This window comes from Lucilia cuprina, chromosome 5 (genome assembly GCF_022045245.1).
Source record: "Lucilia cuprina isolate Lc7/37 chromosome 5, ASM2204524v1, whole genome shotgun sequence".
Lineage (NCBI taxonomy): Eukaryota > Metazoa > Arthropoda > Insecta > Diptera > Calliphoridae > Lucilia > Lucilia cuprina.
This window is the reverse complement of record NC_060953.1, coordinates 66532432-66548244: the sequence shown is the minus strand read 5'-3', so window position 1 is coordinate 66548244 and position 15813 is coordinate 66532432. Positions and strand designations below refer to the sequence as shown.

General features: G+C 28.6%; 1 protein-coding gene across 6 annotated transcripts in view; it reads left to right on the top strand.

The window, feature by feature from the left end:
* LOC111690717 (protein still life, isoforms C/SIF type 2) overlaps positions 1–15813 on the top strand; it is a 104535-nt gene that overhangs the window by 57018 nt on the left and 31704 nt on the right. For all 6 annotated transcript variants that reach the window (XM_023453257.2, XM_046952185.1, XM_046952184.1 and 3 more), the window contains 4 exons: positions 994–1125; positions 8613–8795; positions 8873–9073; positions 15249–15476. In XM_023453257.2, coding sequence (XP_023309025.2) covers positions 994–1125; positions 8613–8795; positions 8873–9073; positions 15249–15476 — 744 coding nt within the window. The remainder of the gene's footprint in view (positions 1–993; positions 1126–8612; positions 8796–8872; positions 9074–15248; positions 15477–15813) is intronic.

Here is a 15813-nt window from a genome sequence, read left to right as displayed (position 1 = left end):
AAAGAAAAACTGCTTACGAACATAACTGTCAAGGAGTATTACTACTTGTATTCTAAAAGGCATGACTTATTCCTTTAAGGTTACTTAAAGTGGCCTATAGTTTTATATATTAAATCGTTTTTATTAAAATCTTTAAGTCATGTGCATATGGATGAATGTAATCATACAATAATCGCGTATTCATTACATGATGTACATACATATGTACATAGATAATGTATGAATGTTTAAAGTCTGTGGGTTTGTTTATGTGTAAACAAATATGTAAACAAAATGCACATGAACATTTACAAACATTTCATAAATTTTCTTTCTTTATATTTAATGTTCATTCAATTCAACATGTCCTTATCATATAATCTAAACGCCTTAAGTTGCAATGCACACAACCTTATGTTGAAATACACATATGTATGTACATATATGTGCGTATGTATAAGTAACAAATAAGTATTAACGTTTCAAATTCTTTTATATGTGTTTAAAAATGCATACATATGTATATTAAGACCAATATATACAAGCACAAGAGTAGGCAGCAGCTATAGAGGGAAGCATACATATTAATGCCTCACGTATGTGTGAGTGTCTGTTTGTGTGAGCATTTATGTAAAATGTATATAAATATTGACTTAAGTTTTATACAAACATACACAAGTATAAACGGGCAACCAATTCGTATCCTTCCAACCAACCATCCATTCATCCTTTCAGTCAGTCAGTCCTTGAAATGAACAATTACTTCCCGTGACAGTGTGTGTGTGTGTGTGGAAATGTATGTGTTTCAATGAATGAATATAAAAATTGCCTTTGGTGATTGAAAGATGAAATCGGATGCTGGGTGTTAGTGTTGAAGGGTGGCTTGTTTCCACCAGTATGTGTATGTATGTGTAAATGTATACAATTATTATTTGTTGGCAGGAGGCTGTTTGATTCAGTTTGTAAACTTGATAAAATTAGATTATCTTCAACGTGAACTTGTTTTAATTTCAGGTGGAATTGGAAAATTGGGTTAATAGCATTCACAGCGCTTGTGCAGCTGCATTTGCAAGACATCGAGGTAAAACCGGAACATTACATTTACTGCAGGAAGAAATATTCCGTATTGAAAAAGCCATCGAATCGGTAAGTAGTATTAAGTAAACAAATAAAAAAGAAAGTCAAACGTAATGAAAGGAATCTTTATAATTGTATTTTATTTTATTTACCCATACTCTTATACAAAACTGCTCCTAGTCTACATGTACCATGTAAAATGTGTGTGAATATGTGTTTATTTTATGTGTTAAACCTCTTCATATATCACTTTGTAGTAGTTTTTTTACGTTTCCTGTTATACGCTTAACTTTTTTAATCATTTACGAAAAAGAGTAACTGAAAAATGCAACATGATTTTCCACATTCTTTTTCACAAAAATATTTATAGAAAAAATCCCCAGGTAATTGAAATTCTTTCTTTTACTGTGGCTGTATTTTTTTAAAATTTTTGTTCAACTTTACCCCAACACTTTATCTTGGGTAAAGGGGGGAGGGGGCTGTTGGTAAAGATAGTTATAACAATTCTTTGCAAAATGTACATGCATATATGATGGCAAGGAAAATGTTTAATAAGTTGCTGTGTTGGTAACTAACTAATACATTCACAAATAAATTTTTACATTGTTTGTAACTTTTATTGCGGTAGAACTGAAAAAGAAGAAAATTAAATATTTTTTTCTTTATATTTTTAATTTTCCTACAAGATTTTTATTGTACAAATATACACTAGGTATATGTTGTAATTTGTATGTATAAAGTAACAACGACGACTTAACAATTTACTCAACCATACACCACATACACATTTTTTTTTTATTTTCGTATAAAAATATAAGCAACAATAAGAACGTATGTATGTATGTATGTGTAAATGTTGTCTTACATGCAGCTAAAATGCACTATATGCAACATAAATAAAGTGAGGACAACAATGTATTAGTGTAATAAACTACATGCACATATATACACATCTATATTATAAGGATATTTTTTTCACTTTTGAAAGATGAAAGGGAAAAAAGCTACTAAATAACTACTATACTATAGTTTGCTTTTATAGTATAGTATTTATGCCCAAGGAGCTGTTGTTACAAATATTAACACATATTTTTTCCATTTTACATACTTATTTACAGACATTAAAATTTATCTACTAATTGCTTTTCAAGTCCAGCATAAAATTACAAAAACCTTTAAATGGTGCTATTTAAGCCGGAGGCATAGCTTAAGCATTTACAATATCGAATGCAATATTTGAAAAACATTTTTCTTAAACCCCTTTTTTAGATCTTTCTCTGTATGACCTCCAAAAGTATTTTTTGTCATGTTTTTCAAAATAATGGTTTACATTTCTTTTTGAGTTTTTCCTAAGACGATAGAAGACACGTTTGATTTTGGAAGTTTTTTTTTACTGGGAATTTAAAACTAATTAAATGTCTATGATACCACCGTAAGAGGTCTCTGTTTTAAATACTATTTTTAATAGAATCTGATTATTATCATGAACTCTTAATAATGCATAATTTAATGAAAATCTTAATGATCTTTTGGCGTCCGTCTAATTTTGGAACGCTCATTTGGTTTTAAAACGATTTAGTTAAGCAAGAAGCAGCCGTTATCTCCGTGTTGCAGCGCCTCTGGCGTCAAATAGTTGCATGAGTTAAAAACTGTTTATGGTCAATGATACCACCGTTAGAGGTCACTATTTTAAATGATCATCAACTCTTATTATTGTTTAATTCAATGATACATCGGAGAATTGAACCTACACTTTGCAGATTTTAATTTTTTTGAGGGACTAAGTAAAAATGTTGAACATAAGCATGCGCATAATAAGGTGATATCTGACATATCATCTATTCATATTTACTTATATGTACTATGCGTGTAACTGCCAAAAGAATTGTTCTTTCCCTTCTCTGTGATTGCCACGAATAAACTGTCAAGAGAAACAGATTCCTCGGCAATTTATAATATAACTTGTGGAGTTATCCTGGATTAGACTCTTTAGTTTTTGTAATAATTGTAAAATCTAAAGCATTACGTTAAGCTTTCCTATTAGGTAATAAAGGTGTTCCAAAAATTCGTATTTTAATTCATTTTAAGACATTATTTTAACACGGAGATGATATTGAAGGCAAGTAACTACCAAACACGCTTACAAATAGGCAGTTAAATAATTGTTATAGATTTTAAAGAAAGGTCTATTGTGTTTTCTATTGAAGCTGTTGTACCTCATTGTCACATCTTACAATTTTGTCAGAAAAAAAAATGTTCAGAAAATGTATAACAATCGTATGAACTTACAACATTGTAAGATCTGACAAGGACGTACCTTTAGCTTTTACGTAAAAAGTTAATACACATAAAGCTATTAGGCATTATTACACTCTTTTAATGTAATGCAGATCTTGTACGTAGTAGCCATTTCAAGGAAATAAATATTATTATTACACTCCTTTGATGTAATACAGAATAACGTATTAACGTTTCTATATTTGTCCCCTAATGAGGACTATGTGGCGAATGTGATAACCAGGGCAATGATTACTATGCAAATGCATGTTTGTAGTCAGTAACTCGAAATTACTTGAAACTAGTTTTCTTTTCGACTTAAAGATTTTGCTACAAAATGGCATCGAATTGTTGTTGCATATTTTTGCATATTTTTTTATAAATGCATAAATTGCATATTTTACTTTAAATTGCATATATTTTGCATATTTTCAACATTTTTATAGCAGATTTTGCATATTTTTTAAATTTTCTAAAACAAATTTTGCCCTAGTGATAACTAACCAGCGAAGACTTTATAGGTCTTCGCTAAATTTTCGGGCGATTACCGGAAATTACAGGAAATTTTTATATAAAGTAGTTTTACTTCATCTGTTTAATATTTCAATTGGCTTTGATCCGACAAGCTGTTCGTGGGGTATGCAGTTTTTACTTTTAATGATCCAAGATATTGGGTCTGTTTCTCTAAATGCGAACGAAGAAGTATTTTCTAATTTTATATGGAAAACAACATATAAATTCCAAAAATTATTGTTTTCAATATAAAATGAGAAAGAAATGTTTGTTCGCACGTAGAGATTGTTAACATAATTATAAAAAAGGTTCTTCATCCTCAATAACGAATTCCTTGCAAAGATCCTAGATCTCTCGAAAGTATCGGAAATGATAAGGATCTGTTGTAACAATTTAACTACTAAAACAAATTTTGAACTCTGACCTGAGGGATAAAAGTGTCACTATTATAGGCTGATCTGCACAAGATTACATGATATTATCAAGCAGCGCTGGAAGAGTAAAATGGATAAGAAAATTCCAATTGTTGCAAAAATATCAGGAGAAGTTTAAATGAAAAACATCTTATTTACATACTTATATTAATAATAGGTTTTAGAGGCGCAATAAGCTCTATTTCTTGTAAAATATGAATCAACAAAAATCTATATTTTTTAATTCAACAATTATGTTGTTGTTGATAAAAAGCCTAATAAAAAAAATATTTATTTTCGCATAATAACTACTTTGCTAAAAGGAGTTCTAATCTGCCTAACCAATGAGATATTTTTCTATTTAACGTACTCCATATTAAACCCAACTGCATACAATTGCTTTGATAAACAAACTCCTACATTAAACGCTTTAATAAATTTAATATTTTAACCATCTTTATACCACTTTACTCATAAGTCAACAGTTAAACAAACAACAGTTTTTTTTTCATTTTGCATTAGAAAAAAACAAAATGAAAAAAGTTGAAGGGAAAAAATTTACAATAATAAGTTAAGAACACAAAACAAATTTAACTTGATATCACAGATAACAAAACTGTTTTTTTTACCCATTAAACTTGTCTGCATTTGAAGCCAGAGCAAAAGTACATTAATGCCAAAAAAAAAATGGAGAAAATTTGTATTAAAAAAGAATCAGTGAAAATATGAAAAAAGAAACCCCAACAACTATGTGGATTTAACAAAGTAACCCACTATGAAGACTTTAGAGTTTTATGTTGTTTTCCGCAATGGATTTCCCGCCAAAACAGTGCATTATAGGAAGTAATTAAGACTGCTCTTAGCTAAAGAGACAATAAAGACAAAACTGAATGTGGAATCAAAAAAAAAAAATTGAAAAAAAAGACTGAAAAGCAAAATGATAAAACAACAGCCACAACACATAAAAAACACAGACGGACATTGGAGCATATGGCTAAGGTTTTGGAAAAAGTAGAAGACAATGTTTGCAAAAAAAATAATAATAATGATGAAACAACGCGCGTTAGTAACGAGGAGTTAGTCAGTCTGTGCTACAGCAAAAAAACGCAGTTGGGGTGCTAGAAAAGACAAAAAAAATTCAAAACCAACTAAAAATTATGATATAAAACCACATAAATATAAAATACTTATACGTTAGCTATGCAAACTCACACAGATACTTGTACACACACATACTTTTTAGCTGATGTGTCGTATGTGAATGTTCTTTTTTTTGTTTGCTTCTTGTTTTTAAATGCTCTCTTATCTCTGTAGAGTTATATCTTCTATCCACTTCTTATTTGTTATTGTTTATTAATATTTTTTGTTTTTAACTACACAATACTGTTTTTTATATTATTTTTTATAATTCTTTTTTCTTTGTCTGCTTCTCCTTGTTGGCGTTGTCTGAGCATCTCCAATAATTTTTTTACAATTTTAAAGTAGCAGCGTAATATAAAATATACAAAATATAGCTTCTTTAATTTAAAACGACTTTAAATTTAATATAACAAAGGGAAATAATAAAAATACATACACAGCAAAAGTTTGGAAATGATTTGCAATTGTAATCACTTACCTATCAACATACTTTTCAATGACTTCAACACCTCGTTCTGATTACTTGAAAGTACTTTAATATGGACGCATTTAAAATATTTTATAAAAATACTTTCTAATTCATTAGTCAACTTCTGTGTGAAAATATAGAATATGCATACGTTTTTTACACAATTTACATTGACCAATTTTTCTAATTACTTGTAAGTGATTGGTAAGTACTTTCCTCCCATGACATCACTATGTTAAAATAATGACTTAGGATGCTACGGTAAAAGTCTGTTTTAGCATTTTAACCCTTTACCTGGTAATGAATCTGTATTCGTTTTTCACACAATTTACATTCATTGATTTTTCTAATTACTTGTAAGCGATTGGTAAGTACTTGCCTCTCATGACACTACTATGTTAATATAATAACTTAAGATGCTAGTGTTGAAGACAGTTTTAGCATTTTAATCCTTTAACTTGTAATAAAAGTTTTTGCTGGGTACATAGCTATTACTTATATTTTTAAAGTACCACCTTTATAAATTTATATTAACATTGAAACTTAATTACATATTAAAATAACACACTGTAATTATTAATCGCTACATAAACTAAATAATTATTAAACTATTACATCTAACATTACTAAAACAATAATATTCTTGTAACACAAACACACACACACATACATAACACAATACTTCTATAAATATTTATTTTTATCGGAAATTCAATGTATGTTTATTTGATCTTAATACTTAAATCTCATTAATGTTCCGATAATCATTGCAATACATATTTACTTTTTATAAGCCAAAATAAAACTAATGAACCGTGTTATTCCATTGAAACTTCTCTTTTATAATAATACATATATATTTACAGCTGTGGATAAACACACACACAGAAATTATTTACATGATATGTTTATTATGAAAATATAAGTTATTTACAATGTCTATAGTTGACAAAAAAAATAACTATTTAATGAGTAGTTTATGAAAGTATGAGTAAAACTACATAAAAAGTTATTGCTGCATATTTTTTTTTCGAATTATTAGGGTTTTACTTTTTTTAACAAATTTAAAAAATATCTTCTCAAGCTCTTACCAAGAGCAAATTTTCTATAGAAAACAAGCTCTTACCAAGAGCAAATTTTCTATAGAAAACAAGCTCTTACCAAGAGCAAATTTTCTATAGAAAACAAGCTCTTACCAAGAGCAAATTTTCTATAGAAAACAAGCTCTTACCAAGAGCAAATTTTCTATAGAAAAATGCTGCAAGAGAGAAAAAATCTATAGTAAACATACTCTTATTGAGAGCAAAATTTGAAACCGTACTAATTTATATTTCTAGTACGTATGTCACACAAATCTACACACATACATATGTCATACTTAAAGTTAGTCTAATTTGATTTTTTGTCATACAAATACATACATGTTTATATTTGTACATAATTTACTTATACACACTTATATGCATTACACTTGCAACTATTTTGACATGCTAAATATGTATTTTTATTTAGATTTGTTGAAATTTATAATAATGAAGAAAAGTCATTCAAGATAAATATTTACACATTGTAAAACCAGGTATTTGTGTAATATCTCTTTAGATGTGTGCATTAGAAATTTATGTATTTTTCTGTAGTTTTTTTTTTGGAAATGAATTAGTCGAATTGCAATGTAAGTGTTACCATGCTCCGGTTTTTACGCTCTAATTATTTTTCAGCTTTATATTTGATTTTTCCTTTTTCTGAGAAAAAAAGAAAATAACAACTGTAGAACAGTATGAAAGAAAGAAAAGAGCAGCTATAACAAATACTCACACATATATGACAACAACTATAAATATATTTTCTAAGTGTGCAACATACATATACATACATATATTTTCTTCATACACACACACAAACATACTTAGAAACAACATTAAGCATTAAAAACAACAACCGGTAACAGTTACAAAACTTTTACTTACTTTTGAGTTGAGTAAAGGTGGTCGTGGTGTTATTGCTGTTGTAAGTACATATACATATGTATGTATGTATTTGTTGCAATAGTGATATGTAGTTTATATGCTTAATATCATATACATATATATATTTATGTAGTTATGTTTGTTTATACGGCAGCAGCAACATTTGTCACATTTGTTGCACACAAATGCATGTGATACTTTTTCGTCTTTGTTGCCGTTTCTGTTGCCTATGCGCTGTATACCTTCAAACACTGGCAACGACGACTACATACATGAATGGTGGCATCATAAAGAAACATATGAAAAGATGGCATACTACTCATACAAATATTTTTGTTATATATTTTACAAACAAAAATCTAGAATGAAAGAAAGAATACTTTGTTTAATGCAAGGGAAAATAGAATGGAATGGATTTCAATCTCTATATGAATACGTTGCTGTTGTCGCAACAACTGGAGAGAAAAAAAAATTGAAAACAAATTGCAACAAAAAATCTCAACTAATGGGCGTTGAAAATAATGAAAAGTGTACACATTTTGAACACTAAACACATGCTATACACACATACACCTGTTTATATTATCTATACATGTTTATACATATGTATACGAGCAGTTTTGTATGTAAATTGTATACTTTAAACAAAATATGAATAGATTTTAGTTTTATTATTTATCTCTTTACATTTTATTTGTCTTTTTCGTATAGTTTTCTTTTTATTTTTTTTATATATATAAAAAATATTAAATTATAACTTTTTTTGGTTTTTAAAAGGATCACAAGCTTAAACATATGGCAGAGCTGCAACAGTCGGTGGTTACCGATCAGGATACACGTCTACAAATTCAAGGTCAAATACTTCAATGGGAAGAAAATCTTGAACGTTTGCATTGTGAACAATTTCGTTTGCGCTGTTATATGGCCTCGTTACAGAGTGGCGAATTGCCAAATCCAAAAGTAAGTTTTAAAAAAAACTTTAAAAAGGGTTAATTAAATTTACTTTATTGAAATTGTTGTTGTTTTTTCCTTTCTAGTCACTACTTACACATGTCTCACGCCCTACCAAAAATACTCTCAATAAATTGGGCGTTTTTACGGTTTCCTCGTTTCATGCATTCATTTGTGCCCGTTCACCTTCGTTACTCAATAATTTATTGGCTGGTCGTGGCGCTACGAAACGTCGTCCACCCATGTTATCACGTTCGAATAGTGGTTCGAGTCGTCGTTCAATGCAGGTAAGTTAAGGAGGATGGTTTTAAAAATCCCAAAAGGATTACTAATTTGACGAAGTTCTTGGAAGGGAAAGTTAAATTTATTTGGTATATATAGCTACAGAATATAGCCTCAAGGAGCAAAATCTTTGTGGTTCTAATTGTGGTCCAATGCTCTTTATTTGGAAGCAATTGGAGTTTTATCTTATTTCTGTATTTGGTACCCACTGTGGCTTAATTGTGATCCAATCGTAGCTCTTGTTTGTTTTAGAAATGCGTTTCAATCGAAGAATTAAGTACTAATTTTGGTATCAAATGGTATTTGTAGTTCCATCAAAGTTCCTTATTTGGTAACAAATGTAGTTCAGTTATAACTCTTAACTTTGTACTAATAGTGGTTTATTAAGTACTATTTGTTCAATCGTATGAATTTATTTGGTACAATTTAGAGCTGGTACAATTTAGAGCATTTAATACCAATTGTCTTTCAATCATACATCTTTTATACAATTTTGGTACCAATTTTAGTACTATCGGAGTTCCTTCTTGACTTTGTACTAATCGTGGCTTATTAGGTTTTTTGTTTAGTACTATTTGTCCAATCGTAGTAATTTATTTGGCACAATTTTAAGCCCAATACCAGCTGTTTATTTAATACTAATAGTTTATCAATCGTACTTTTTTATTTTGTACCAATTGTGATTGTTTTTTTTTTTTCTTCATTTTGAACCAATTGTGGTTCCATCAAAGTTCTTTCCAATTGTGTTTAAATGCCAATTTTATTTTTTTTTTTTATTTTTTATTTTATTTATTGAAACAGTAATATAATTTCGTTTCAATCTTTACTTTTTATTTAGTACCAAGAGAACAATAAACAGTTCGATCGTAATTCTTATTTTGGAGCCCACTGTGCTCAATGGTTGGAAATTTGGACTAATTCAATCTCTTTATCTGCTACTTACTGTCTTTATTTGTTCTTTATTTTGTAACTATTGAAAGTACCCTTGGTGCCGATTTCGGTTTAATCTTAATCTACTCTTAAATGAGTCCCAACTGTAGTTAGATTGTAGTTCTTATTGGATACCAATTTCTGACTCAACCGTAGCTCCTTAATATGATCCTATTCTGCTTACCATAGCCGTTTATATGGTACCAATTTTGGTTTAATCTTAAGTCCTTATTGAGTCTCAACTGTAGTAAGATTGTAGTTCTTATTGGATACTAATGATGGCTCAAACATAGCTTCTTAATAGAATCCAATTCTGCTTCAACCTCAGCTGCTTATTTGATAACAATTAAGGCACAATCATTGCTCTTTATTAAACACTAAATACCGTTCAATAATAAAATATTATTAAGTTCAAATGCAGTCAAATCATTTGTAATTATTTGGTCTCCCAGGGCTTTAGTATTGAACATCAGTTGTATCATCTAACCTGTTAATACCTTAAACTACAAATTTTAGTTATTTTTAAATATTTATCATTATTAAAGTAACCATAAAAAATTTGAAAAAACCAATGCGCAACTAATCCTCTATTTTATATAATTTAAAATAGAATTTAACAAAATAATAATCATAAAAAAATGCACTAATATTTTAATTAAAACCCTTAACTATAAATGATGCATACCAATTTTATTTCATTTAAATAAAATTTTCAACAAACTTTATTATTATTTTATGATTTTAAATGTTAAAAACCAAATACGAAAATCGAAAAAAAAGATGGTGTGTGTCTGGCTTTTAGTGTAAACACACACACAAACGCACGTCGTCATACAAACAAAAATAACAATCAGCAACAAAATCTGATTGAAAATTCATATTGTTTTTTGTTTTCAGCATATTTTTTTTTTTCATAATTTGTTTGAATGCTTCAAGAGTTGTAATTTGTAACATTTTTAGACTGAGTGTTGTAATGTTCAAAAAAAACTGAGTGTTGTAATGTTAAAAAAAAACAAACAAACAACACAAACTTTATAAAAAGCTACAAAATTATATATGGAGAAAAAAATATGTCATTATTAAATAAATAACAACTGCCACTACAAAATAATATCAGAGTAAAAGTGGAAAATAAAAAAAAACACATATAGTGTTGCATGTAGATTCAATCAGTTCTTTATAATTTTTTTGGGGTTGTTGACTTGGCGAGAATAACAAACAGAAGCGCCACCACAAAAATTCATATGTATGACAAACACAGCAGCAGAAGCAACAGCAAAAAATAACACAGAAATGAACAGAAATGGTCACATATAGTAGAGTCATATATGGAAAAAAGTTTTTTGCATATAAATATACATACAATTAATGCACACACATTTGTATGTGTCTGTGTGTGTGTATTTTACATTTATATATACTTATATATGTTTATTAGGAGAGTCCAATAAATAAAGAATTTTTTGTTTAAATTTTAATTAAATAATACTTGATGGTTTAATTGCTGCTCATTACTATATTCTAATTGTGGTTCAATGAATTTCCAACTGTTTATAGTCCATTTTTGGTCATAGCTTGTAATTTAGTACTTTTATTTTAAACGTAGCTTCATAACGACTAAAACTCTGATTGAATTCTAACTTTTGATTTGATACCAAATAGAGCTTTTTATTGGATCATAACTATGATTTACCTCTTTAGATCCAATTGTGTTTCAAGTCTTTTGTCAGGGATGTGCTCTTTGTAAACGAGGGCTCTTAATTAAGTCTTAATTATGTTTTAATGACGTTGCAAACGTAGTTTAATCTTAGCTCTCTATAAGGTCCTTATAATGTATCAATTGAAACTCTTTATCTAAATCAATAGCTTTTAAGACAGCGATTTCCACAAACGTCTAAACACCTGGTTTGCTATGATTCGTCCTTTGTCAGGGATGTAAACTTTGTAAACGAGGGCTCTTAATTAAATCCTAATTATGTTTCAATGACAATCCAAATATAGTTCAATCGTATTTATCTATAAGGACCTAATAATGAATCAATTATAACTCATTATCTGAACCAATAGCTCCTAAGACAGATTTGATTTTCACAAACGTTTAAACACCTTGTTGGCTATGATTCGTCTATCGCCACGGATGTATTCTTCGTAAACGAGGGCGAGGATCATCGTCACTTTTGTGTCCCTTTTGTAAGCGAGAGAGTGGACTCTAAAGTAACAAACATGAGATTTAAGTCTGTATCTTTGTAATCTATGGGGTGACGATTGACTTCCTCTTAGGACAAGCACATGGTAAAATAGCTAATCACCTGGACATTCGCTGAATTGGGGTAACCCTAAGTGGTAGGTTTAACAGGTAGTTTGGAACTGCCCGATCTACCCCTGCAGTTCGACAAAGGGTTAAAGCATTCTAAAAAGACTATGATTGCTACAAAGGTCTAACAAACTGGTGGCCTTTAATTAGTCTTTCGACACGAATGTACACTTCATAACGAGGGTGAATACAATAGTCACTTTAGTGTCCCCTTTATACGCGAAAGAGTAGACACTTAAGAAACAGGCCTAAGCTTTTTGGGGTGTCTCTTTGTAATATATGGGGTGTAAAATCGATAACCCTTAGTAGTATGTTAAATATTTAGCTCCGGATTGCAGGATCGAACTGCTGAGATATAAACATAAACTTGTACACATATACATATGTATTGATATACCCAACAGCTCTTGAAACTATTTTAATCCGAGAGAACTATAAAAATCATTTACTTTACAAACTCTAGTTAATTCGAATACAGGTATCAAAGTTAAATTTATCATAGAATTTAAATGTATTCTTTATTTGCTATTTTTATTATTTAAATAAAATGTTATCAGTTACATTTATTACAAAAAAACAGTCCCAGTAGAATAAAAAATTAAAACAAAATTGTCAAATGCAACCACTACAACTGCCGGAAACTAGCATTTGAACATATACGCCAAAAAAAAACATATACATAAGTTCAAAAACACTTATCTGTTAGTATACACATGTATTTGTATTTTATGGCAAAACACAACCAGACAAAACAATAGCACTGTTTCAAAATTTAAAAAAAAATATAGTTAAATTTTACTTAAAAAATATATTTCTTGTTAAATTACTCTGCCTTATAATATGCCAATATTAAAAGAAATAAATAATAAAAAACATGTTTATGTTTTTATAGTGTTATTTAATTGAAAATTAATAACTTTTTGACAAAAAAAAACCAATTTACCAAATATTTTCTACAGACCTTAATATATTGATGATATAAATATAAAAGATATTTTTTCACTTGAACTTAAAAATGTTTCTATATGCTTTGAAGTCATTGTTTTAAAAATTGCTGTCAATAATTTCTTTTATGCTTCAAAAAATAAAACCAAGCAGCAATCAATCGACCAACCAACCAACCTTTACTCTTTTGATTGTTTTTTTGTAAGTAGACCAAAAAAAAACTACTTAAGAACACAATTGTTAATTTGCAAAAATTACTTTTGTTCTCTTTTTCATCATCATCATCATCTTCTACTTTGAGGTTAGCAATTTTATTAGGTTTAAAAAATTACAATAAATTTGTTTTAAATAAAAGAAAATTGAAATCAAAAATAACCCAAATCTAACTTAGAGGTTAAATGAATATATTGAAAAAAAGTCTTCTATTAAGCAAAATATTTATGGAAAAAATTTATATTTTTTTCAATTAAGAAAAAATTCTTTAATCAAATTTAAAACTCATATTATGTTGTAAATGTGTAAAATTTATGAATTTTAAAATATTTATTCCATGTACGAGGTATTAATTTTTAATAGTCTATAACTTAACATCAATTCAAGTAAGAAATCTACAGAAATAATCTTCTTATACCTTTAAAGACATTTATAATAATTTTTGTAAAGAATAATTTTCAATTAGTCTATTGGTTTAGCAGATATAGAGTAAATGAAATATTTTTTTTTAAATATCAAAAATATGTAATTTAATATTACTCATACCACTAGTATTATACATAAAGAAACAAATTGAAAATAATTGCTACGGTGCGTATGATTGTTTTTTTTTTATTTATATTAAATTTTTTATCAAGTATACGTTTTGATGTCTTTGTTTCACGAAAACTAAAGAGAATAAAACGAACAAAAACTGTAAATTCGACAACTAGGTCAAAACTAGATCATAGACTAGTCCTTAGACTTGTTTAACTACTGGGTCATAGACTAGTTCTTGGACTAGTACATTGACTATCATATAATTCAATGCCCAGTCTATGTTTAGACAAGTTCAGTTGTTAATCTATAGCGTAGTCCAATGACTAGGTAACAGGCTAGTCTATGGACTAATATATAAATTAACCAATATATTAATTAGTAGACTTATTCATTGACTAATCTATATTCATAAAATGATTAATTAGTAGTCCCCAGATCAGCCCCTTGACTAGTTCCTAGACTAATTTCTACACTATTCTATATACTAACTAGTTCAGTGACTAGTTTACTATCAAATTCTAGATGTTTTACCAGTCTATGGACGTAGTCCATAAAATAGTATATAGACTACACTTTAGAATAGTTATAGACAAGTCCATCAAAAAATCGACGGGATAGTCTATAGACTATTTCATATAATACTCTTTAACTATTCCAAAAAGTTGTTGATAAAATTATTAATGTACTAGTTCCTAGATCAGCCCCTAGTTTTAAATCTAATCACCACACTAGTCTATATACTAGTTCAGTGATTAATAAATCATCAAGTTCATTGACTAGACGCTTTACAAGTCCATACAATAGCCTGTAGAATAGTATATAGATAATTCAGTCAAATTATCGATATAATAGTCTATAGACTAGTCCATATAAAATAGTCTGTGGACTAAGTCATATAGATAACTTACCGCATAACTTAAACAACTTTTCTATATTTTAAGAAAAACTACAACATATTTTCAGTTTATCTTTCACATTAAGAAACATTATTTAAAAGCAATAACAATTTTTATAAAATATTTTCAACAACTTCTTTACGTTCTCCTCCATGAAGCTTATAAGATGAAGAAAAAGAAAAATATAAGAAGATTAAGATGTTAAATTTTTAAGTTAAACTTGTCGTTTTCCATAAAGACAGTTAGCTGAGCAATTGTTTGTTTGATATTTTCATTTTCTTTTTCAACTTTTTATATTTAATCAATTTTTGTTTGTGTTTGTGTATTATGTGTGTTTTCCAGTTGAATTCTCGTGATGAACCGGAAAAAACATTCAAAGTTGCAATGCCTGACAATGCTTACTCGACTGTTTACCTACGTGACGCGATGTCAGTGGAAGAGTTTCTGGCAAGTGCTTGTGCTCGACGCAATCTCAATCCCATGGAACATTTCGTACGTGTTAAGAAACGACGTGACATGGAAGATCACAATTACTTTGTGCCACACCGAAATGATTTAATCGAAAATTATGTAAGTACAATAGACTAACCAAAATGCTAAGCTACCATCTAAACCAACCTATGTATCATGTATGAATAAATCTTTGGTGGAAATTATCTTTATCGTTATAACTAGCAATTACAATTTGTAATAAATTTTCTTTATTTTTTTTTAAGAATTTTACACCTTTTTTTCTTCTTTCCATTGAATTTTGAAAAATGTCCAAAACTATAAGGCAACAAGTCAACTGCATATTTACTTCCTTTAAAAGAACTTTGACTTTATAGTAATGTTTAGTTGTTAGTTTCAACGTTCGTTTTGTTAAAGTCAGACATAGCTATAGAAATTAGAAAAAATCATTTTTCTT